Source organism: Magallana gigas, chromosome 3, assembly GCF_963853765.1.
Source record: "Magallana gigas chromosome 3, xbMagGiga1.1, whole genome shotgun sequence".
Taxonomy (NCBI): Eukaryota; Metazoa; Mollusca; class Bivalvia; order Ostreida; family Ostreidae; genus Magallana; species Magallana gigas.
The window spans coordinates 37,515,690-37,539,273 of NC_088855.1; the positions used below are offsets into that span (position 1 = coordinate 37,515,690).

Sequence of the window (23,584 nt, forward strand, 5' to 3'; positions counted from 1 at the left end):
TAAAAAATCTGTAGGGACTTGTATGTTAACAAGTGACATTTTAAACTTTCCTCTGTGAAAGAAAAAATTGAAATAAATGGCTAAACATTGCACAGTTAGTATTTGTATTGTTTATTTTTATTTAAAAAAAAAAATTTAAACAAATTGGTAGGGCTAGTAGATAAATTAAGGTAGGGCAAGTAGATTTTGCCTAGCCACTTGCCTGAGGGCAAGTGCTTAAAAAATATATTCGTCAGCCCCTGAGTTGTGGTACAGATTTAGATTATTGTTCCTTAGTGTTATGGTGATATGGGACAAAGTTTGTGGCATTTGACAGGGGCATCGTCATTACAGGACTGTATAAAACAGGTTTGAAGTTTAAAAACCAAATTCACAAACACTCTCCTGCATATAAATAATCAGCATTACAGAAAACAAATTTTCCTCTGCTTCTCTTTTTTTCCCTTATTTGATGCACCAGAATGTGAACATTTTGAAGTAATGTATTATCATTGAAGCAAGTTGTCATTTAATGGCTGCAATTTTCTATTGTTCTTTAATTGTCAGGGGTTTACTATTGTTGAAGCAGAAATATTCGTTGGGGGTCTAATTTCATTATTTTCATTGGCAGTAATAATCAACAAAATCGAATCAATGACTAATTTTTAACGAAAGCATTCATAGATACAGAGTTGATACGTGTTCTATTTTAGAGACCGCGATATGACAAAATTAAATCCCAATGAAATTTTATTTTGGTTTAAGAGCAAAAATTAACCCAATGAATATATGTGTTTCTACAGTATGTGTTGTTTATCCTCAGAAACCTCTGCACTGAATGGAACATCTTCCCCCAATATGCAGGGGGTGTCAGCCCCATCTTCCTTGGGTGAGTTTTTGCTATTAATATATATCCATTCACATCTGATCTTACATTTATGTACCTTCTTCTGAAAGTAAATATTTGCTGACATATGCTACTGCGCATTGAAGTGCGTAGTGTTCACCACAATTGGGTTAGCATACGTAGACTTTTTCCTGCGCAGAATGGACCATATGTAGGTATATTATTGATGTCAATCCTCAGATTACAGTGACCCTTTGGCCTTTGAAAGGTTACATGAGAATAGCCAGCACTATATATTTATATAGGTCATTTTTGAAGGGATGACCTCTTTTTCTGAATTGCACAAAATCTTTTTGAAAGTTGGTGTGTAGTAACATATAGTCTGACTAATAAATATTTGAATTAGCAAAATGGTTATGTTAAGACTGGTGTTGGAGGACTGGGTTACGGGATAATTTAATGAATAATGGGGTGAAAAGAAAAGGGCATTAGTTCAAAGGAAAATCCAATGTTCAGGATTTTAGATTGAGCTGTTTTTAAAGCGGGATGTCACAAATAACTGATGACATTGTGTGGACAGGAACAGAGTGGGGGACCCGCACAGTTATTATGTAAAGCACTCAGGAAGGATGAATGCACATCATAATCCTTTTATTGGAAAGTTTATCAAATCCTGAAATTTTAGTAATGGTAGTGATGACTAGATTGAAAAAGAAACAGTATGAAAGGTTACTGCTAACTTTAAAAATACCAGTACAAATGACACGTGTAGATGAAATGTGCAAGCTAAGGAGGACATGAAGGCATTTTGAACTCATCTGTCTCTGAGAAGTAAAAAAAAAAAACTCAAGGAAAAAGAAATCCTTCAGGCCAGATATTGCATAATCTGGCTTTTTTTCATTTGATTTTCTAGACAAAGGTTCTTTTTACGTAATATGAGAAAAAAGGTGAAAACAGTGGTTGGGAATCAATACAGAATTTTGGCCTAATTTGTCTTGAGTGTAACTAAGGGTTGAATTAAGTTTATATAAAGCTAAAACATCATATAAATTTTTTTTGAAAAGAGGCAGGGTGAATAAATTATGTCACCTGCACTGAGTGTACTGGTGCTCTTGTTGGTTTTTGTATCAGTGCTGTTATCAGGCAATGTTTGAATAATATGATGATAGCACCACTATTACCAGAGAATCCCCCTCTATCAGTAACTGTGCCCTTTGGTCATTAGCCCTGCAGCATGGCTTAGGGCTGTGTCTCGCACTCGATAGACACACGTTGACTATACTTTTTATCAATAGGGCAAGTATTCTTTTACGTTGATTTTCATTCAGTGAAATAAATACAGTTTTTGAGGTATTCTTTGTCTTGCTGATTACCATTTATATATATTTGTGTGTATATTTTTTTATAAGTGTTGGGGTTTTTAGAAAATCAAAGAGTGCAATAAATGTGTTGACAGTTTCAATTTTTGAAAAAACTCCACAAGGATTTAGCTGGTAACATCCATTTGCTTTGTTCGGTTAAGAATTGTTCCTGTTTAGAATAAATTTAAAAAAAATAAAACAAAATTGCTTAATGATTTGTTATTCAACATATTTGGTTTAAAAATTTTGAAAAAAAAAATATTTTTAGCAAATTCAGAATAAACATGTTTTAATACTTCTACTGTCAAAAATGCTTAACAGACCAGCAATGGATAACTTAGTATGTTTCTGTATTGTAAATTATTAGTGTGTAAAATTGTGGTTCATTCAATATTTTATTTTAGTAGACATCAAGTAAATGTTTATCGTTATATTAGAGTTTGATAAAGCCATTGATTCAGAATTATACAAGATATAGTGAAGAATGTTTTGGAGGACCCTACTTTTTGTTTGTACAAAGCAAAAATAAGGTATTTTGATGAATAGCTTGAACTGTTAGTACAAATAAAATAAAGCCTGTTTGGTGCCTTAATTACACAGATAGATTTATAAAGATGTTTCTAGATGTAGTGGTTTTTGAAGTTATACAGAGAACCATATACTTTAGGATTGAGGATAAATTGTGAGATCATTGGATTTTGTTGGAATAATTTTAAATTTTACATTGAAGTTAAAGGTTGTTATGACAATATTAGGAGAACAGTGACTCTAGAGTACCCGGAAAGTACTGTTAGATAGGGATACTATCTAATGGGGGTTTTGAGCAAAGAAGACATCTGTTACATTCATAAATTATGCAACACTTGTAACATCGCAGAAACTTGTTATCTTTTGGTAACATTTGAAGAAGGCATTAATGTTTTTGTCGTGGCTGGCTTTCAAGCCAATCATTTGCCAAAGTAATGTGTGGGGCATGTGATGTGTGAATGCACTTTGTCTCAAGGTCGCTGCCAACATCTCCCTCCTGCAACACCAAGAGATGTCCAAACCAGAAATTCATCTCCATGTATCGGGATTACAAGGATTATATATATCAGACAATGCAGACCAAAAGTATGTGGTTCTTTTTCTTCCGTGATTTTCTCTCTCATTTGATTCTGGATCAGGAGAAGTTACAATGCTGGATATGACAGTTGGCCTTCCGCTCTAGCAAAGCTGAATTATATATCATGAATGGCTTATGATCATCTCAATTTTCAAACTTGTCTGAAAGTTAAGAGGTTTTTTTAATAGATTATATCTCGATTGTGAGCTTGTTATCAGTTCTTACAGAAACATGCCGGTTGTGTAGGGCCTAATTTTGTGTATTCAGCACATTGGCATCTCTCATTTTTCTCTCCATGTCTACATGTTGTACATGAGGCAGTAATTGTAATCATGTTAGCAGATGGGAACTGAGTACCGTATACATTCACCAAACAAAGGGAGTTTATGGAGGGATAAGAGAGCTAGAAGTTGAGACAAAGTTCATAAGTGGTTTCCATTTTCAAGAAAATGTTTGTGAACTGCCGTGGGTTACCTGTTTAAAAAGATTATGTTCATCTGTGACAAATGCTCAAATCCAGAATGAGATTAGATGCCGTCTCTATGTAGATATACAGTTGGGATTTGAAGTATATAACAATGCAGTTTAAAAACCAGGTTAAAATCTTTGCCTTTCCTGAACTCCTCATAGCAGATTTCTTTTTAAACTGTGTGTTTACATTGAATATAAAAAACCAAAAGACTAATAGAACTAGGTCAGGCGGTCACATTATGTCCTGTAGTAATGGATTAGTGTGTGATATTTTTGCAAGTATTAATATGAGATAAATACCACCTACAAGTACCTATCACAAAGCACTGGCTTCTATTAACAAAAATTGCCAACTTCACTTGTCTTCTGTATCTGTATCTCTGATATTGTGTTGGATAGAAAAAGAATAAAAACCGTTTCCTGAGCCATTTTTTCCTTCATTTATAAAATCAAAGTTATTTTATTCAATCTGTCTTTGCTTCAGTCTACTTTGGAACTGCATAGTGAACAGATTTCTCTCTATTGTTATTCTGAAAAAATTGACTAAATTGTTGAGAAAGTTTACCAAAGTTAGTTGTATTGGCTTATTATTTAGTCATATCAATATGTTTCAGTGTTCTCAGTGGCTTATGCTTCTCCCTCGAGTTTGATTAAGCAAGTAATTAATGACAAATACCCTGTTGAAGACTTGTACATAAAAGTAATAAGAGATTAGTCTGGGAATCAATATTAAGTTGGGTTACAACCTATTTATTCAGTGACCAGTTTACCTTTATATTTAAAATGTGTCGTTATCATATGACCTAGTTTTTATCACAATTATGTCACTTTCTTTTAAAATTCGGTTAGGTCAAGGTTTTTATTGTCTACCATGTTGCAAGATATTTGAATCTTTAAAGTTTTTGCTCAGTTTGGGAATCTATTTCATTTATTTAAGTATCTTAGTAAATTGTTTACCTACTAGTAAGAGGCTTTTTTGAAAATTTTAAAATTGTTTGTACTCTTCTGAATTTGTGATAAAAGGTTGAAATTTAATAGAAGTGGAAATTTTTCCAAGACAGGAAAAGAAAAGTATATTTTGAATGCCAGTACCTCTAATTAAACAAGAATTGGATATTAAAGTTAAAAACAAAAGCAAAAAACCTTTATGGTTAGAATGCTGATAATTAAGTTTCCAAGATGGTTACCTTTTTGTTGTTTTGAAAGAGGGCAAACAGTTTTTTAACAAGCAGTATTTTCCTCTTATTTCTAGAAGTGTAATGCTTGTAAATAACCTAAGTCATTGAGTTGTTGTGCACATATACTAAATCTTGGTATTCAATAGTTGTACATGTACTGTCAATGTGCTACAGAGGTTCCATCAACTTAAATTTTATTTGATCAGCTGGGAAACTTTGATGTGTCCAACATCCATGAGACTATAGACACTGGTATAGACAGTGCTGGCAGTTGCTATCATCCGTACATATAAGATAAATCTTTTCATTTGTTAAATAACTTAAATTTGTCAAATTTTCTTCCCTCAAAGGAGACACACATGTATATAATAATGTAGTGCGGAAGTAAAATTGATACAATGTGAATGTTTTATAATCTTGCCTCTTTGAGATAAGGAAAAACAGTGGTCTGCCTAATCCCTTATGGTGAACAACGAACACGTGACTAACCCACCACGTGTGTTCAGACTGATCTCATCGGTCAACGTAATCCTTCTCTATACACCATAAGTACATTACCCTGAACAATGTTGGCTTGACAAAACAAATTGACCTGGTACATTATCATTGAACTTTATTTATCATATCGGGTTGTGGGGAATAGAATGGATATAATGTAATTTAATGTAATTTTCTTTGAATTTCTGTGTTTTTCATAACCATACTGTCTTGAATTGGTCGGTATGGTTTTAAACAAGTATGAAACATACGGTAAATATAAAAATTGTGAAACTCATGAGATGAGATGAGTAAGAGTGATTTCTAATGTTTTATGAGGACAAAATATGCACAACTATATACAAAGAAAGAATCTAAACCTAATCAATATACAGATAATAAGAAATGTAATCATATACACTCTCTTTACTCTGTTTATTACTTGACAATTCTCTATTTAGCATGTGTAAAACAATTACATAATTTGTTTTTTAAACGGAAGAATGGAAGTGTCCAATGACATTTTTTTTTTCATTTTTTTTTCAAATTGAAAGCATCATTAATTAAGCACTGAAGTACTTGTATGTTTTATGAAATGTTAACCCTGTAATATGCAGTGGTGATATTGTCTCTGTTGTGAGTGATATCCAGAGAGATAGCAATAAACTGCATGTTGGCCAGCAAGAAGTAAGAAAATTACTAGGCTAGGCTCACCATACAATAGAAATGGCATTCTAATCAAAGAAATGATGTGGAAAGCTCTGAAACTAATAACGTTGTATCTTACAGGGTTGACAGCAATCCAGGTCTCCGGAACCAATGGGATAATTCTAATAAGCCAGCCCATTAACACCAGTCCTGTCGCCTCCAACTCCCTCACATTCGGTAATGATTCCCTTATCACTATTGGTTATTATTATATTTGATGATGATTAAAACAGAGGTTTAAGAATACTAAATGGATAGGTAATTTTGAAAAACTGGTTTTAAGTTGAATGAACAGGAGTTTTAAAATGTACTTTCTTAAATGTGGGAATAATATATTGTTTATTTCAGCTTTGCCCGTATCAGATCAAGATGTAAAAATATCAGCAGAGAAATTGGAAAACATGAACAAGTTAAAGGCACTTCTCACCGCTTCTCCCCTAAAGGTTGCCTCCCCAGTGTCTTCAGCTGGCAATGCAGGGAATCTGATGAAGATCTCATGTACAGCAACCCCTATCCATTCCCTCTCTCTCGGCAATGCTTCTTTTCAGCCCACCCTCACACAAATTTCCAGTCCAAGAACAGTCTCTAGTCTAGGCAGCTCCGATGTGTTTCTTTGTAGTTCTAGTTCATATGGCGAAGTCAGAACCTCAAGTGACATCATCCTAAACAACCACTCCAACAATAGCAGATCTGTGACTCTACAAATGGACAGTGTGGACTCCACGACCAATGACCAGGTGTTGTATCACCAGAACTCTAATAATACGCAGTCATTAATGAACTACAACTGTATCTCATCCAAAGACGACTCCTCCCAAGACAAGACCTCTGTGTTGCATAATCTATTGACAAGTGGAGTGGAGTCCTCAGTGATTGATAGTCCAACATCCAACTGTAGCCCTTTGAGTCCAGAAATAGGTGTTCATAGCTCTGTGTCATCGCCTGTGTTATTTGAGACGAACACACAGTCAACTCTTATTGCCAAGTCTGAACAGCTTAGGATTGAACATGACGAGGATGTAAAAGTGGAAGAGTTTGCTTGGGATGTTGTCAATCATGAGCCCAAGAAATCTCTCAAGACCCACAGAAATTCAAATGCTGGGACGACTGTTGTGGACTGTGAGCCTGACAGTTTGTTTGACGCAGGAAGTGCTACGTCTCGTACATCAGAGTTCACCTTTACCAAGTTTGGGGCTGATGTGTCACCAATTTTTACCTTTAGTGGAGAAAAAGAAAAGACCGATACAAGTAGTACATCTTCAGTGAGGTAAGATAGGTTTCCTTCTTTTTTTATCCTGTTACCATGGTTATTTATTTTGCTGCTCGAAAAAATAGAATTTAGAATTTTTAATTTCATTCATTGTCAAGATTATCAAGTTATTGAGTTTGCTTTTTAAGTGTTGGAGTTTTGTTTTGAAATTGTCTGTAGAAGCTTGTCAATATACACATGAAAAAGATCAATGATATGTTTGCAAATTATAGATGAATTTGAACATAAAGCTGATGGGTCCTCTTTATTTTCCAGTATAATTTCCTCCTTGAGACCAGACTTTGACCCAGAAGAGTTAAATGTTCCAGAGATCACACATATACAGCTGTCTCCCAAAATAAGTACGAATCATGTGACGCGATCCCGACAAAGACTACGTGATTTGTCCCTGAACCAGCAGTTCCCATGCCGCGTGCCAGGGTATGAGATTCAGATCCAGGACCAGCCCGAGGAACAACACAGGGCTAGGTACCTGACTGAAGGGAGCAGGGGTGCTGTCAAAAACAAGGCAGGGGACGGACATGCTGTAGTCAAGGTACATAATTCTAGACACCTCAAGCATGTATGATAATGATAGTTCAAGGTCCAAGAAGTTGTATAATCAAACAGGACCCATGACCATAACTGAGAAGAGACTTAAGTCAAAGTATAAATTTTGAATACTGTATTTAGGGAAATATTCGCCCCTGTTTTATTTTCGCCCCTTTCGTCCTCGTTTTCAGAGGGCGAATTTAAGACTGGGCGAATTCTATATTGCAAATAATATCTTTGTTAACATAACTGCATCTGGACAAATTCAAGACGAGGTGAAACCGTTTGCAATTGTAAAAGAGCAAAAATAACCCTGTATACAGTATCTTGATTTATTTTTAACATGTTGCAAGTTTGTAAATGCAAACATAGGTTCAAATTTTGATTTTATTTTCAAAATTATTTCAATGGACATCCTTAATTTAATATTTTTAACTTAAGCCTGTTCTTAGGTTGTGGGTTTTGGACAAGATTACATATGAAATGAAATTTCCCATCACTTATCTCTCTCTTTCATGAAACTTTTCTTTGATGATTATTTCAGTCAGTTTTTAAAGTTAAGTACTCATTGTTTTCGCTCGTTTATCTGAATACGAGCATCATCAAATGAGGTAACTTGATAGTGATGAAAACAATAGGGTTTTTGACACAAAATTTTATCTGAGTATTTGGTCCCTATATATCATGTAAACGACTCATATATTAGGTATATTTTTCAACCCAATTTGTTCTTATGAAAGTTTTTTTTTCAATTCTTAGTTGATTGGCAAAGTGGAATCTGCTTTGCTGTGGGTGTTTGTGGGTAACGACACTGGTCGTGTGAAGCCACATGGCTTCTACCAGGCCTGTAAAGTCTGCGGAAAAAATTCCACACCGTGCCGTGAAAGGGACATTGAGGGAACAACTGTGATAGAAATGAGTATGAAGTCTGCTACAGACATGAGTGTTTCGTAAGTATAAATGGATTATACATCTATTCACATGCAAAGTGGACAATTTAAACAACTGCTAATAACTTACTTGTATATCAGTGTGTTCTATCAAAAATACATGTACATAAAAAAGTGATTTTTCTTCACAGGGTTGATAATGTAGGAATATTAAAGCTTAGAAATGCAGATGTTGAACAAAGGATAGGATTAGCTAAAGCCAAGAAGAAGAGCACCAGGGCTCGCTTGATATTCAGGGTGATGTTTCAGAAGGCTGATGGCAACATGCAAACACTACAGATTTCCTCCAACTCAATATTGTGTAGTAAGCTACAATGCTTTACAATGCCTACTAAAGAAACAACTCTATATTGCATATACATATTTATATGTAATGTTTCGGATTCATTGCTAAGTGTTAATATAGCGAGCTAATGTTTAGTTGGATTTTGTTTAAACAAGACTTGGACCTTACTTTTGATTGCATTTGTTACAGCCCAGCCCATTGGTCAGCCTGAGATTTGTAAGATTAGCTGCAGGGAATCCTCAGTTGAGGGAGGAGGAGAGCTCTTCATTATTGGGAAAAACTTTATGAAGGGGACCAAAGTTTTCTTCCAAGAGAGGGAAGACGATGATGAGGAAGGGGAGATAACTTGGCAGAAAGAGGCTGATGTGGATAAGGACTATTTCCAGCAGGTTCAATGCAATATTGTTTTAAAATCTTGGCACAAAGCACTCTTAGGCAAAGGGGATTCAAAGTTGTGAAAATTAAGGACCACATCCTTTTTCAAGGAGAGATAATAAGGAATTATTGATAGCTTAATCAATCCACGGATCACCAGAGAAGGAAGCTATTTTTATTATAGTCAACCAAGCAAGAGATTCTTCACCAAGATAGAGTTTTAAGTATTTTGGGAAGTTTGATACAGCTCAGTCTTTGTACATGATCTGGCTAGGGTTTCGTGATAATAAACAGATTCAATCTTTACATGTACCCACGGTATGAAAATTTTTGATAAATTTCTATAGAACCATTTAGCTAGAAAAGCTGAAAATTATGTAGAAGCATCCTCAGGTAATGTAAGTTCAAGTTTGTTCAAATCCTGATCTTTGGGGGGGGGGGGGGGGTCCATAGGAATATATCGAGAAATATCTATAAAAATCTTCTTCTCAAAAGCCAATTGGCCAAAAAAGCTGTAATTTGTAGAAGCAACCTCAGATAGTGTTATTTAATGTTTGTTTAAATCATGATCCCTGGGGGTTGGGTGGGGCCACAATGGGAGTTCAAATTTTTTGTAGAAATATATAGAGAAAAATCTGCTCAAAAACCTATTGGATCCTCAGATAGGGTAGATAAAAGTTTGTTCAAATCGTGATCTCCAAGAGTAGGTGGGCCACATTGTAAGGTGTCAAATTTTACATGGGGAAAAATGATTTTCAAGATTATATGGTATTATCAATACACAAGCTTCTTGACATTGTTGATTCTTAATTGTTTAGACTGTGGCCCCTGGAAAATTATCTTCTTGAGAACTTCATTGCTTAATATGTGATATGGCTATGAAATCATCCTGTGACAAAAAAAGGCTGAATACTAAACATAAGAATATCTGAAGAAAAAATAATACAGGATTTATTCTTAGATAACTACATTGCCCAGATATTTTGTATATGACTCAATAAAGCTGATTTTATTATGGCTATTGTTGATCAGGTGAGGGATGTGGTCCAAAGGTCTCTTGTTCTTGTTTAACAATTTTTTTTAATGCTAAAACATTAATCTAAGATCATAGATACTAAACTATACGTACAAAAATTGTATGAATGAAAATTGATATTGTAGACTCATCTAGTGTGTACCATACCACCGTACCATAACCTGGAAATTGTCAAACCTAAGAGAATACAATTGGTTGTCCATTGTGCTGGTAAGGCTAGCGACCCAGTGCAGTTCATGTATACTCAAGGTAAGAACAAAAGTTTCCAAAATTTCACCCTAAAACACCTGATGAAAATGTTGGTCAGTTTGAAAACCTCCTTTGAGCAGTGAGGAGTAAATAAAACCCTGATCATATTCAGATTATTGATAATATGGTGATAAAAGGTATACATTCTCAGTATTGCTAGTAATGAAAGGTTCATTTTTTCACAAAGGCTCTGTTTTTACTGCAGTTGAAAGAACTAATGTATTAGTTTTTCTAAGAAATTTATATTGGTAAAGATAATGGGTTTATGGGTGTAGTTATCAGAGTGAAGAGTTCAAGGATAGTGGTAATGATGAATGTTTTCTTGTTGGTATCAACAGTGCTGTCAGCAATAAGGTATGCCTGATTATAACAACAGCCCAGTTCTGACTAGATTGACCTCCCCTGCTTTGCTATCGCATGTAGTTGAACCTTCAAATGAAAATCAGACTAAATTAAGGATAAAATCTAGACAAGATTGAAATTGCTGACTATAGCGCTGATGCGAACACGAAAGCAACTTTACAAATGTAAATAACTCCTCTATATATATACACAGAACCCTCATAGCTCCAAGGAGGTCACAGGTTGGCTGGTTCTCTGCTCTTGTTCTGGTTCTTGCTGACCCTTTAGAGGCAGAAGACCACGATAAACTGGCCTCCAGCATAAAATAATGAATATTTAGAAGAAAGATTAGGGAAATGCTTGTACAGGAATGTATTACTTTAAGGTGTGACCCTCAGAACAGCCAACAGGACTGACAAATTAGTAACCATCCACATTTTCATGAAAATTATAAATGTTTGTAACAGTTTCAAAGAGGGAAAGACAATAGAGTTCTTTCAGTGAAAATACACAGATGTTGGTTCATAGAAAGACTGGAACATTAAGTCATGCTATAACACAGTATATAAATATTGTTCATTTTCTTGCCAGCAAAGATGTATGTATACATAAGATCTGTGAATGAGAGAGGTTTTACGCATAATGTTGAATGTACATGTGATAAAATCACATTGTTACAGCTAGAAAACATCTGAAGTTGCAGAGTGTTTTTTCTCTAGCCCCTATATATCAACATTCATTCTATGAAAAATTTATGCAATCTTTTAATATGTGAATAAAAATACCTGTGTATGAAATTGACTTCTGAACAGTGGTTGTGTTATTAGTGTGTGAAATATTGGGTCACCAGAACATATGGAAGAATCAGATAGCCTATTGTATATACATGTATACTCTAAAGGGTGTTGGATGTGTCAGAGTATGAACTCATTTAAGGTACATACTAGTATTAGAGTGGTGTCAGCAAATTGTAAGGTATGCCTGTAATATTCATATTGCATTTGTGTGCTAGAATGGAATGAGTGTGTTCTGAGAACCCATAGCTGGACATACAATAATGATGGGTTCTCGTGAACCAAAAGTCAGATTACTATGTATTGTTGGCAAGACAATGAACAAAGATATTCTTGGACACTGTGTACATTTTGGTACATCATTATCCAGCAAAGCTGATTGAAAGATGATGTGTGGATGGTTTCTGATGTGTAATAAACAATCTTCTGTTTTTAGATTGGCATCCGTGTTCAAGCACTTTATACTCAAACATGATGTTGATTTTAATTATGTAAAATTAGTTTTCAGCATTTTCCTGTCAAGTTTTCTATTTTTCTTTTTATGATTTTTTTTTATTTGAATTTGGAATTAAGTGTAAAGAAATTGTCATTTTTAAAAAGTTTGATGACACCAAAAAGAAAAATACTTTGTGTTTTTTATTCAAAGATAGACAAAAACATTTAGAATTTGGACTTTATAATTTAACGGTAAATATCTATGTAACATTAATTATATATGTAATAAACATGAGTTAAGGGTCCTCCACGCCTTTAAGAAAAGTCTCTCAAACAGAAATTATTATCTTTCAAAAGGTAGCTATGTTGGTGGGCACCTGTATATGTTAATACTTGCATTAACAATTTTTCAATTGCAATTAATTTGCCATGATGTGACCCTCTGTCAAAAAAGTTGAATTGACAGGATGTTGAGGACCCTTTGAGAAGTTACATATCCTTTTGGAGTAGGGATGAATTGACTAAAAATAAAATTTAATTTTGAAAAATTCAGAAAATTTGGCAGGAAAAATTTTGTTTTCCGAATGTGTTCTGTACAAGGATGCCTTTCAAGAATAAAAATAGTAACATATGTGTGAATCCAGGATCGGGCAACATGAGGTATTGTAAGGCAATATTTCATTTTTTTTTCATGCATATTTTATGGCTGAAGCTGTTTTTATTTTCTTTCTTTTTTTGAGATTTTTTTAACAATTAAGTAACCATATATTACTTATGTATATCACTTAAGCACTTTTTTACAGGCTCAAAAATTGGGTTACAAAAATGCATTATTTTTTTCCTGAGTTTTCATCTGCTACAGAATTTCTGTTGAATTTTTTTATCTTAATTTTTCCTTGGTTTGTGTTTTTATAATTACAGTTGTTCAGAGTTTTCTTAATTCCAGATAGATACCCTAATTTATTTTAATAACTAACAATTAAAAAAAAAATCGCAAGGTATGAAAACTCTGAACCAATTTAACTTTTTTCACTTTCAAAGTCTAATACAGCACATTTCAGAAATATGTAATTCAGTGTGCTTCATAACTATTACTCAGGAACAAAATAATTAATTGGAAAAAAAAAAGATAAAACTTATCTGAAAAACACAGAGGCCATCTTATATGCTATGATTTTAGTATATGTTGGGGGGAATTGTGCTAACATTGTATAAATGTGATCTTCCTATAGACAAACTTATTAGACGGAACCATGGCTGATTATGAAACGCTGACCTTTAGCCTCATTTGAGGTTTTCCAATCAGATGCCAGAGTTCAAAGGTTGCCTCGAACAGGTGGTTCTTCCATATAGTTTTCTGTTAATGTGCAATTATCAAAGTGTTCTGATAATTGTTAATCTTGGGTATGATTCTTGTTATTATTGTTCCACTCTTAATGACACAACATCTTTGTTCCCCGATTACTCGACCTTTTATGTATATATGTTCATTAATTGTTTGATGCTAAAAGGAGTGTAAATACTTTAAGGTTTGTTTTGCTTTCCAGACCTGCAGATGAAGACAGCTGAAACCTTTCAGTTAGCTATATCCAAATTGTCTTTTTTCATTCTTGTTTTTATCATTGATTGCATGGAGTAACCTATCTTTAAAATATTAAGAGCACCCTCCCGTCCCGTCCCCTCTCATGTCTCTATTGGTTCAGCAGCACTTCAGGATGACATGTTGATTACGATGTGCGTTTGTATGTCCCCAAAGAGTGAGGCCTAATATAGAGCTGTATGTGTGTGTGTGTTTGTGTGTGCTCTCTATGCTCTAACCCTGACTGATCTGTAAAACATGTCATCCCATAAATAGCCGTCTAGTTGTCATAACACTTCATAGGGCTCTCCTGTCCTACCTGTTTATTGTTCAACTATGGCATTGCATAAGGTTTATCTAAAATAACTGATACTGCATGATGTATTGCTGTACATGTACTTGCAAGACAAAGGATATAGCTAATGGAAAGTGTCCAACAAGTGTCCGTTTGCTTACAAATGTATTAATCTGTTTATGTACGTACTTCTAGTTGTCCAAGCTCCTCCGACTCCCAGGAAACAACAGCAGGAAACTCCTATGGAGACGGACAACAACTTCCAGAAGCGCCGCATGTCCTTCACAGTGTCTCCAGGTTAGATCCTCATTTGATTCATCCTTCAAACTCTCATTGAAATTGTGATGATTTTGGTAAAGAATGCAACAAGTTCTATGACAAAGTATTTAAGGTGTCAGTAACCATGAAAAATGTATGAACCTGGAATATTTAGATGAGAAAATTAGAAAACTGAAATAGTAGAAAATGTATTACATGTATATAACTTACATAAAATAAATATAAATTGTATTTACTAAGATTTTTTCATTATTTATTAAAATACTATGCGTGATCCAGCTTCTTTGATCAGGTATTTTATAGCGATTTACTGGTGTATGAATATGTGCATTCTTAGAGCTACCGGTACTTTTACAAATAAAATGCTGTCTTTGGTTCGATATTGGATATAAAGGTTGTGATCATTGCTCTCATAAAAATTATATCCTGCATATTACAACCTGCTTTTCAAGTTCTTGTTTTCTTGGTCCAACAACCTTTAGACCCACATGAACAAACCTTAGAAAAGATTTTAGTAACATTAGCATATTGATGTTACATCTTGTCATGTCAACTACCATCCTGACATGATTGTAATACATGTATATAGATCTTCAGATGAAAATAAAAAAGCACATCCTCATTCAAATGTCTTACTTATATAAATTTTGTATTGGTTTGGTTGTGACATGTTTCTCACATTACAGAGGCATTGGAATTGAATAATCAGATACAACAGACCCAGCAACAGGCAGAGGATGGATCAGGGATGTTTCAGCTGCCCCCGGGGACCCTCAACATAGACATGAAAATGCAGATAGATTCTCCACAAAACATGGATACCAAGGAAAACATGATTCAGTCACAGGTGATAGAGCATACGAGCAACATGGGCTCTCCATCAATGTCATTGGGAGACCTAAATCAGCAGGTCTTAAGCCCAGCAGAGACTTTAATGAATACCCCAGTATCCATAGGAGATTCAATGTTCCAGCAAGGAGTGGTCACGAAACAGGAGACAATCGACAGTATTCTGCAACAAGGAAGCCCTGCAGTCCACCAACAGCCATCTAGTCCCATGTTACAAGGGACCAATCCCATGATGCAACAGCAGGGAACTCTAGGTATTTCCAATCATGTAAATGAGAGCACTGGAAATCATCAACAAAGTTTTGGACTGAATATAGAAAGCCTTGTCGGCCAAGGAAACCATCATCACATTGACATGGAAAAAATACTATCTGGCGGTTTACATGGAAATGCTAATGTAGGTGTAGGGAGTGCGACTTCGACTGCTTCTGAGATGATCTCTAGTCACTTAAGTGGTACCATGGTAACAAGCACTCAACCATTAACTCAACTAAGTAGACAGAACAGCAGTAATTCTTTAACATCCAATAGCTCAAATTCATACAATGTGCATGGATACAGTGCACAAAACAATATTCTGGACGTCTCACAAGACTTTGCAAACATTTTGCAAGATGCCAAAAAGGACCATCCAGAAAACATTGATAAAATGGCAGAAGCTATTCTGAACGTAAGTTTATTAAAGTGCTTTGCATTGATACATAATGCATAATTTTTTTTTTTTAATACATGTACTCCTCATCAAGTAGTTAATTTGTCAATGATTTATTTTTGGGGGTTATCTAAGAGCAAGTTGAAATGCTTAATGTGAATTTTCATTTGTGTTAAATGTGCCTATGCCTACAATGATTGATATTTTTTATCAGGAGAAATGGAACCCGTCTGAGCTACATGAGCAGTCACATACTCCGGCACCAGAGACAACCCCCCAGTTCCCTCAGAACAGTTACCACGCCTCCTCCAGTATAGCCCAGCTGCTGGCCACACACCTGGCCTCCCTCCAGTCCAATAGAGCAAATTCAACAACCAATTTTCAGACCACACATTCATTTCCAACTTCAAATGGTGTCGGTCAAAATGGCCTTCAGAATTTTGCACCCAGTCAGGGGATCAGTTTAGCAGGGCTCACCAATGCTGGTGTCGAGACTTCTGTCACGCAAACTCTTTTGAGAAATATGAATATTCCCCTTCATAACATTACAACACAGAATACAGTGACAACTTCTGCCAACAAGGTTCAGATGTCAACTCAACAGTTGTTGATGAACGGCAGTCCTATTTACACACAAAGTAAGACAACTGTTAGTGCATGATGCCTATAAAAACCATAAAGTTTTGAAGAAAACCAGTCTGTGGAATCTTTCTCTAAACTTTCTTTATCAAATTGAAATTGATAGTCAAACAACAGACAATACAATTAGATTCTCTCCTTTATTACAATGGATCTTTGATTTTAAGTGTATTTATTTTTCAGACATCAATGGACATCTGCAGCAGCAACAGCCACAACATCAACAACAACAGCCACAACATCAACAACAACATCAACAACAACAACAGAGCGTCCCCCAGATAATTATCTGTAACCCTCCTGCTGCATCCCAGTCCCTGAGTCAGCCCCAGCAGTCCACGCCTAGCAGTTTTGTGCCAAACCCGGCTCCTGCCCAGCAACCCCCTAGTATTGTTATCCTTGGGGGTCAAGGGGGAAATCCCTCCTCACAGGGTAATAATCAGCTTCAAGGTAGACTGTGATTTTAGTTGTTTGATGCCCTCCACAATACTCTTCTCTCATCACTGGCTGTAGTCTGTAATAAAAAAAAAAAAAAGAACTGAATTTACAGTGCTAACATAACTCTAGATTGAAATGGGAAATATTTATGAATTTTAGAAGGTATTATAAATAGATGTAATCCTACACAGTCAATAGTATAAAATTAGTTAATGCTTGAGCAGTCGATAGACCCGAATATTTTTCCCGAGGTGCAGGGAACAGCTCAGTATGATCTATTGCCCGAGGCCAACGGCCGAGGGCAATAGATCATACTGAGCTGTTCTCTGCACCAAGGGAAAAAAATTCGGGTCTATTGACTGTTAAAGCATTAAATAATTGTTTTATTACCTAATTCCGTTTTTAGTATTTTGTGTTTACAATTATAAATTACAGATCGAAGGTTTTCATATCATGAAGATAAATTTTAAGAACAATTGTAAAATAAACATAATAAAGTTATCTTTTAATCTTACAGAAGTTTCACTTTTTCTAAAATACGTTGCCGGTCCAATAGATCGCAGTCTATTGACCGGTGGTCTAATAGATCGCAGTCTATTGACCGGTGGTCTAATAGATCGCAGTCTATTGACCGGCAGTTCAATAGATCACTTGCAAATCTGAATACACATACAAAATAGACGAAAATATTTAATTTGTAATAGAATAACAAAATCCCTTTGATTAGGTAATAATGCCAGTTGTGAAATTCATGATAGGCACAGTTAATTGTACATAGAGCAATGCCAAAATGTATTTAAACCAGTATTTATTGTGTGAATTTTTGTTAGACAGTTATTGTGTTATGAAAAGAACTTCAGTGTGACTGTTCTATTTTTCTTTTAGTTGAAAATTTACTGCGGTCCATTCTAGACAGTTTGCGGCCCCAAGGAGGCTCCAACTAAGGACTTTGTGCTTATTGTTACCAAGGAAACAGCATTAGTGATCCAACAGACAGACTTTCTTCAGTATTTATTTTAACAAATCTTTTGTGATATAATTTTTTTGGTGTTTTATCCATTTATGAATGTTTTTCCCATTAGTTTTTCTCTTATCTCATTGTATTCCATTACGTATACTAAAGTTACTTAAAAAAACGAACATGGTAGTATAGTGCCATTTTTTCCCATTGTATTTGTTAGATTATTTATGTGAAATTATCTTTATTACCTTAATTTTTGGAAATCAAATCACAAGTTTATTTGTACTTTTATGTTATCATGCATTTATATTATATTATGACAGTATTCAATAAAAGGGTTCTGGATTACAAAAAAAAAATATATATATAATAAACAACAGATTTCAGATATATTATCATGTGTAATTTTAAGAATGAACACAGTCAAACTGATTTTGTACAATTTTTGATTTGGAAACAGATTATATGGTTGTTTTAGATGGTTGTTAGTACATGTACATGTACTCCCAACAAGATAACAAATACTAGTACCACTTGGGTACTTTACAATTAAAGATTTCAGAACACTGTTGAACATATTAATCAGAATTGAATATTGAGAATTTGTCAAAACAATGAATTTTAGATATTGTATTGTGTTCAATAATTTTAACATTTTATTGTGTTTGGAAATCAGAAAAGAAGCAAGATTTTAATTTCTACTTTGTCATTTTGTGGGCAGCTTGAACATTTTGTGCATCTAATCATGTTTTATTTGTAAATATATATTAATAATTCTGCATTGTGTGTGCATATTGGATTTTAAAATGAAACAGAGGGGAAAAAATGTTTTTTGCTGAACTGAAGTTAGTGATCCATGAAGATAGGTAGAATCAATTTCATTCATTGGTAAAAAAAAAAAAAAAAAAAAATCGACACCTACTCCTTAAGAGGTTACTGTTAACAAAAATATCACATCATCCTGGAATTTCTCCATAGTGAATTTTTTTCATCTTTTTTTTCTTGATAAAACGTCATTAACTAAAAGAATATTTCCCTCCAAAAAAATTATAAAATATAATACGCTACTGGAATTTATCTCACTCCTCATGACTTTCTTGTATTGAAAAAATCCTTGTTAAAAGAAATAAGTGTTAAATTTAGGGGATATATTAATCTTTTTGTTATAAGCAAAATATTTTAAAATGTCATGTAAAGAAAGATTTTTGATTGTATAGAGTTAATAAATATTAATGTGATATTGCTTAGTGCTAGACGGGCAGACACCCTTTATAGATTATTATATCAGATCAAGTACTAGGTAATATGAATTGGTGCTGTGTTGAAATATTATGGTTTGTTTTAAAATGCAAAACAGAAATATTTTCCTATATATTTGTCACATGGTATTTTTAATGTACATATCGAGTGAAACAACTGTATTTTGTACCTTTAGCAACTTCTCTGTCTCTGTAAGTACAAATGTGAGTCATCATTTTTGGTCATCGTACATTTTTGTTCAGTCCTAGCACAACATTAAAAAGCTCCTCATATATATGTAAGAAATTATAAGATTTACAACAAGCTTGTGAGGAGGGGGATCAGAAACAAGGAAAATGATGAAAATACAATGAATTAGACCATTTCAATATTCTAAAGGATCCTTGACGTGTCACTACATGGTGATTTTAACACATTGCAAAACAATTTATATTGCCAAAATTTGGTGTCTATCTTTGTGACGGAATAAGTGTAGCTTTGGTCTATCAACCTGCAGGTCCCGATTTTGAATACTGGAGGGACTTTTATTTCCATGAAGAGTGTTAAAATTTAAATAATTGATTTTTTTCCCCAAAAATTGAATTTTCTTTTGGTCATTTTCAGTACAAACACATGCTAAAAGACCATAGCTTTAAGTAATTTAGAACAATGGACTTGTATAAAGAAGTTTTCCCAGGTGTACGGAGGACCCTTAGAATAATTAGAGGAAGAAAACTTGGTACACTGTTAAAGAGCACTGCGTCCTCATTTGTACAAATTTAGTGTTGGAAGTTTGATATTGAACAATGTACACTTTGACTCCTATTGAAATTCTATGATTTTTTATTGCTATTTTTTTTCTCCTTAAAATCTGTCCAAATTTTTTATACTGTACATAGAGTGTAAATATGCTATGAATAGTTGACTTAACAGAAAAGTTAAGTTCAGCTTAAGTTTTCAGTGTAGCGCACTAAAGTGGAAAGCTTCACCGATTTCAATTTTTACAGACTACTGATGTACGGATGCCACTCTAGATAGCAATTGTGAATGTGTCACTTCGGAGAACAATGAATCTCAAGCCAAAGTCTGCCGACGTTGCTTTTACTGTGAAAGCTGGATTGCTTAATGTGAAATCAAATTGCATGCACTATGTCTTGCACTGTATCTCATTTATGTACTACCGGTAATTGATGGACACAACTTTCCTTGCCCAGAGGCTATAATTTTGAGTCTTGTCATTTCATTCCTCATAACATTATTTGTGTGCAGTGTTGACCTGGCAATACAGGTCAGCTGGGCTTGTTTTGTATAGATCATAGTTTTTTTTTTGTTTTCAGCTTGTTATAGTTTTATTTGTTAAACTTTTTTTCCCTTTGACTGCGAAATCCTGATTTTATTGAAACATTTTGCTACAAAATTGAAAACATCAGAATTGATTCATTTGTTAGAGGTGAAAATGCAACAATATTAGGAGATTCTGTGATTTTTAAATATTAGGGCAGAAATTCCACTGGCTTTTTGTATGTATTTTGATGGCACTTTCAATTTATAATTCTGATGTTATAAATACTCAAGAAAAATCTTAAGCGAACATTGTTTTCAACATCTTGCTGCTTCTCCCATGTATGGAGTACTTTATTATTGTAATCAATTTTACTTTTGTTTACTAAATGTCACATTGATTATAAAAAACTTAAACCAAGATTGTGTTCTTGTTGTATTTTAACTGATATAAGGCATGATATGCAATTTTTGGAAAATTTCTACTGATCATATGATCATGAGAAGATGGTAAACATAGCGATGACTGGAGCATGGGCCCTTGGTAACTGTGGTACTGCTCTATTGCTGTGATCAAGTTTGGCATAGTCTTACTTGGGAGACAATTTAATTACATAAATGAACGGATACATCATGTTAAACCAAACTATGTCAATTTGCCCTGCAAAAGAGCTGTACTACAATTACCATGGAGGGGTAGCAGATTCAAAATGTCTAATTTTAATTAGATTGCAACTCAAAAATTTAAAGCTGGCTCCTTATCTAACTGAACAAGACGAAAAATTACAGCCTTTTCCCTCATGTTGTTTGATACACAGAGACACACTAGAAATGGTCTTATTTTGATTAGATTGATGATTATAAAAAATGTGATTCAAAGGTGTTGGTTTATCCTTAAGTAAATTTCTTGTCAAAAAGAATACATGATTTATTGTTTATCACACTGATGTCTTTAAGTTAACCATTATTTTTTAGATTCTGCGTTAATGAAAACTGATATGCAGTTGGTACATGATAAATTGACTAGTTTATGTCTTATCCTTTTCTACTACCGGTACATGTAATAAAGTTTGTATTGGGGTTTAAAAAATCTTTTTTGAAGAGGTAGGTTATCTCCCTTTAACCACAACTTTCATGACAAGAACTTGGTTTATCCTACAGCTTAATTAAAATTGGCCCAGGTTTTTAAAAAATATTTATTGTAGCTAGATGACTATTGGAGATAGATTTTGTACAGAAATTGTTTCAAAATTCCTCAGTATAAATAGAACTTAAAGGTTTTTTTTTTTTTTTTAAATTTTTTGTGAAATGGCACAAGATAGATTTTTTCAAATGGAGGTACGAAACGTGTGCATGTTGTGATGCCTATCAAATAAATATGCAATTTCTATAAACAATTTAATTTAACTGTAATATTTGAAACTAGCTAGAGTTTTCAGAATTTAGATTTAAGGCGAAATAGCTTTTTAATAAACATTTTTTGTGTTTTTTTAAATGTATGTAATTATACATGGATTATATTTGGTATATGAAATACGTTTATCCAGATTATAACCTTCCTCTCATTGCGACAAATTTAAAATATCTTAATTTAATAATTAAATTATTCCTCCTAAATCACCTTAATTTTCATGAAATTCTTTGATGTTTTTTTTAAACTCTTGTTGGCTTACCCAGTGTTACCTTGTACATATACACAAAATTATACACAATGGCAATATCATATGGAGACCTGAATTTTTATCTACAACATTACGGTACATTAAAACACTGATACACCATTTTTTCCACTACTTTAGGAATTCACAATTTAAGGTCATCATTGTGGCCCAGTATTTTGATTCAATCTCCCTCTCATTGTGACAAATTTAAAATGTCCAATTCAAAAAGTAGGTTATCCCCCTTTAACCATACTTGTCATGCTAAAGAAAGTAGATCATACAGAAACTTATTTGGCTCTGATTGTTGAATAATCTTGATAATTCTATTTTGAAATCGTTTCATCACTGAGCTGATCGTAAGTAAATTCTGTACAAATCTAAAAAATTCTGTAAGAAACATCTTGACAAAAAGATGACTTGACTTTCTTTCTCAGTTTTCATGAATGCTGTAATATTTTGTGTGGTAAGTATAAAAACATTTCACATTATAACACCCATGCAATTTTTACATTCAGAAGCAATATGCTATTTGTAAGATTTACCCTGTTGATCTAAAGGTATCAACAGCATTTCTTGAACAAAATTACTATTACCGGTATGTATGCCATTTTAACAATATAGTTGAGAGTATGGAAAATTGGTCATATTTGTATTTTTTTTTTTTTTTTTTCTTTTTTTTCATGTTTGTAACTTAAGAAAATACTTTTGACCTTCACCATCAAAATAAATCAATGTCTTTAATTATTTATATGTAGTGGACTTTAAATTCAATTTATTGCTTACAAACATGTCAATTCTAAAAGCAAAAATTATTGAAGTACCTTTAAGTGTTTTTTTTTAAGTTGTAAGCAGATAGGGTTAAGAATAACTGTTAATTTTGCCTTAATGATAAAAAATTCCTTTTCCTATTTGTTGACTTTCATCCAGTGGTTGTAGCACACCATTGAGCAAATTCAAAAAAGTTAAATCTCAAAGTAGGTTATCTCCCTTTAACCACCAATAATTTTATAGGCGTATATAAAGTGCCAATTTTTTTTTTCAATGATTTCATCTTTATAAGTAACTTCAATATGATTTAAACTTGCTTTCTTGAAAATCTAAAGAATCTTATCTAAATAAATGACATGAGATAAAACTTTTTTCATTTATTTTTTTTTATGCTTAGACATAGATTGTTTTTACAAATAAAATCTCCATCTATGATAGAATTTCCAAAATATAAAGTGGGCTTTGAAAAAAAAAAAACTAGCAAGACATGCTTAACAATTACATTGTACGTTGGCAATATGGAATCTAAATCATAAACTTAATAATCAT

The 23,584-nt window shown here is 33.6% G+C and overlaps 1 protein-coding gene across 7 annotated transcripts in view; it reads left to right on the forward strand.

The window, feature by feature from the left end:
- The window catches only part of LOC105330746 (nuclear factor of activated T-cells 5), a 24,757-nt gene extending 3,730 nt beyond the window's left edge, over nucleotides 1-21,027 (forward strand). For 3 of the 7 annotated variants that reach the window (XM_066079574.1, XM_066079577.1, XM_066079578.1), the window contains 13 exons: nucleotides 803-868; nucleotides 6,208-6,303; nucleotides 6,475-7,393; nucleotides 7,652-7,931; nucleotides 8,687-8,877; nucleotides 9,009-9,181; nucleotides 9,353-9,552; nucleotides 10,700-10,823; nucleotides 14,464-14,565; nucleotides 15,234-16,066; nucleotides 16,263-16,686; nucleotides 16,871-17,137; nucleotides 18,011-21,027. In XM_066079574.1, coding sequence (XP_065935646.1) covers nucleotides 803-868; nucleotides 6,208-6,303; nucleotides 6,475-7,393; nucleotides 7,652-7,931; nucleotides 8,687-8,877; nucleotides 9,009-9,181; nucleotides 9,353-9,552; nucleotides 10,700-10,823; nucleotides 14,464-14,565; nucleotides 15,234-16,066; nucleotides 16,263-16,686; nucleotides 16,871-17,137; nucleotides 18,011-18,069 — 3,734 coding nt within the window. In that variant the 3' untranslated portion in view covers nucleotides 18,070-21,027. Of the gene's footprint in view, nucleotides 1-802; nucleotides 869-3,158; nucleotides 3,301-6,207; nucleotides 6,304-6,474; nucleotides 7,394-7,651; nucleotides 7,932-8,686; nucleotides 8,878-9,008; nucleotides 9,182-9,352; nucleotides 9,553-10,699; nucleotides 10,824-14,463; nucleotides 14,566-15,233; nucleotides 16,067-16,262; nucleotides 16,687-16,870; nucleotides 17,138-18,010 lie in introns of those variants that run through there. The other 4 variants (XM_066079576.1, XM_066079580.1, XM_066079575.1 and 1 more) reach the window with 3 other exon arrangements.
- Nucleotides 21,028-23,584: the final 2,557 nt, after the last annotated feature.